This window comes from Penaeus chinensis, chromosome 4 (genome assembly GCF_019202785.1).
Source record: "Penaeus chinensis breed Huanghai No. 1 chromosome 4, ASM1920278v2, whole genome shotgun sequence".
NCBI lineage: Eukaryota > Metazoa > Arthropoda > Malacostraca > Decapoda > Penaeidae > Penaeus > Penaeus chinensis.
Genome location: NC_061822.1, coordinates 37,064,694 through 37,067,193, shown reverse-complemented (window position 1 = coordinate 37,067,193; position 2,500 = coordinate 37,064,694). Strand labels below are relative to the sequence as shown.

Genomic DNA, 2,500 nt, shown 5'->3' with positions numbered 1-2,500 from the left:
CTTCTATACCCGTGATTTCCAGCTTGTCCCCAGTCATTTACTAACCTTTTTTCATTATTCTAATTAAGTACAACAGATTATCACTATCTCAATAAATTTCAAAATGTAGGTGGTTTGATGCTGTTATTACATGTGTATTTTCCTTATGTTTTTTTTTCAGATATGTGTGTATTAGCTCAGTTTTTACACTGACATCAGAATGCACTTCTTTGACAGTGACTTTGGTCCTGACTCTGCGTAAATTCCTGTCTCTCATTTTCTCTATTATTTATTTCGTGAACCCATTTACTCTGTATCACTGGGTAGGGGCACTCTTAGTATTTAGTGGAACGCTGCTCTTTACAGATTTCGTTGGAAAGGTTAGGGAAACATTTGGCAAATCCACAGTAAAGGAAGAATAATTTCTTAGTTTTAGAAGTAAGAATTTTTTTCTTTCTTTCTTTTTTTATGCAAGTCCATGCTCATGGGATGTTGCATGTTACTGACCAGTGAAGGGGAAACAGTATTCCTCTTTTCATTATCATATTCATCCCTAATAATCATTATTTATTTGGTTCTACATAATCACGTATTGTTATTTTTTCCTTTGTAATATTGATTTGCTTTGTAGAATAGTAACATATTAATCATATGACAGGTTTGCTCTCACAGCAAATAGTGATGTCAAAGGAGTAGGAAATGTGGTGTTCACATATAAAGACTTATTAGATGTAGAAGTGAAGTGCCTATTGTTATTCATGTTGTACTATTTCCTATCTTTATGTAAGATAAAGGTTTTGAAAGGGATAAAAGACATAGGATAGTATGAGTTGTGTAATAAACTGGTTCAGGATATTTTGGAGGTTGTAATATAAGAAAGTTAGTTGACTTGATTTTTGTCTAGTTTGCTGCATCTTGCATGTTTTGCAATTTATAGAGCTGTCACAGCACAGACGTCGAGGTTGATTATCATTATTTTTGTTAATAGATTATATGTTTTTTATATTTGAAATAGTAGTATTAGCATTTTGTTTAATGTAATATTTGTTATTATTCTCAAAAATATAGTACTGGTATATATTTTCCTTAAATGAAAGTACATTTATTTAGCATTAGCTGTTAGAAAAAGGTCCTCAGATCTTCTGTAAGCTCTTGAGGTCCATACCGATTGTGAAGTTTGCATCTTTCTAAATGAATAGCAAGAATAACACATTCAGTTCAATCTTCAGGTTACTAGGATGAATATTTAATGGTAGACTATCACTTAGTTGTGTATGGTTTTTATATATTATTTAGGTAAAGATCAAGGATTCTGATCTCATATAGGTTCAGATAAACCAAAGGCTTAAATGCTGTGCAATCATTGATCTTCTCACTACATTTCTTTGGTATTTTGTGTTTAATAACAAAGAGTTATAATAGTCCTACAATTAAACTGTGATGTTCATAAGCTATCATCCAGATGCATCTAAAGAGAGAGGATTAAAAAGAGTTTGCTGCATTAATTTACAAATGAAATTTGTTAAAGATCATTCCTGAGAAGATGCTAAGATAAACCTGAAATTCACTTGTATCTCTTTCATTTGGAATTGATTCAGTATTCATTTAAACTGGACCTATATTCTTAAGTTAAAGTAACTCCTGATGTTGTTCATATTGTGAGATCATATGATGTGGTTTATTTTTATCACTGTTAGGTCATTAAGAAATAGTAATTAAGCTGTTGCATTTATTTACTGGACTTCCTGACTTGTTAAATCTGAATCCTTTACAGTTAAGGTTGTGTGTAGTGTTGAATTAACTTGGTATTACTACTACTTTGTCTTCCTCTTTTTACTTTTCTTGTTATTCTTCCATAATGGCTTTTGTTTTTTATGTTTTTCTGTAGTACATCTGTCATTAAAATAATATAGAAGTATTTTGTGGGATAGGAATATGTGATTATGGAGCTTCCACTTGTTCTGTAGTTTCATACCAGTTGATATTGATATATGAAACAGCAGTAGCCTCTAGTGATATTAGACAGATTATACCATATAGATATTAATCATTCATCCATTTATTTGAATTACAGTTATTTTTTTACTTGTAAAAGCATTTTACAGGTATTTTGATGGTTACCAGTTCCTCTCATGCCTTCATTTGAGGTGTTGTTCACTTGCATGTGCAGATCCAACACTTTCTTGGTGGCTTGAGTGTACAAGTATGTACCATCTTCCAGTGCTGTTGACATTGGGAGCTTCTGATGTTTTTACATTTACCTCACACTTAATATACAATGATATAATTTATTTTTTGAGGATAAATGCAGTTTTTTGCATTTATGTAATAGTGAGATAATACTCTGAATGGTATTACTTTTGTTAAAAAACAAACAAACAAACATATACGTGAAATAGTTTGAAAAATAAACATAACCTGTATTTGTTATATGATTCTGCCAAAGTATTTATCTCTTATTTTTATGTGTAGCATCCGTTTTGGCACTTTGATGTATAATTCAGATTTAAGAGGTATTATT

At 30.8% G+C, this 2,500-nt stretch overlaps 1 protein-coding gene across 2 annotated transcripts in view; it reads left to right on the top strand.

The window, feature by feature from the left end:
- The window catches only part of LOC125048060 (UDP-xylose and UDP-N-acetylglucosamine transporter-like), a 10,493-nt gene that overhangs the window by 7,922 nt on the left and 71 nt on the right, over window positions 1-2,500 (top strand). For both annotated transcript variants that reach the window (XM_047646695.1, XM_047646694.1), the window contains exon 8: window positions 161-2,500. This exon is cut by the window's right edge and continues 71 nt beyond it. In XM_047646695.1, the coding sequence (XP_047502651.1) occupies window positions 161-401 (241 nt within the window). In that variant the 3' untranslated portion in view covers window positions 402-2,500. The remainder of the gene's footprint in view (window positions 1-160) is intronic.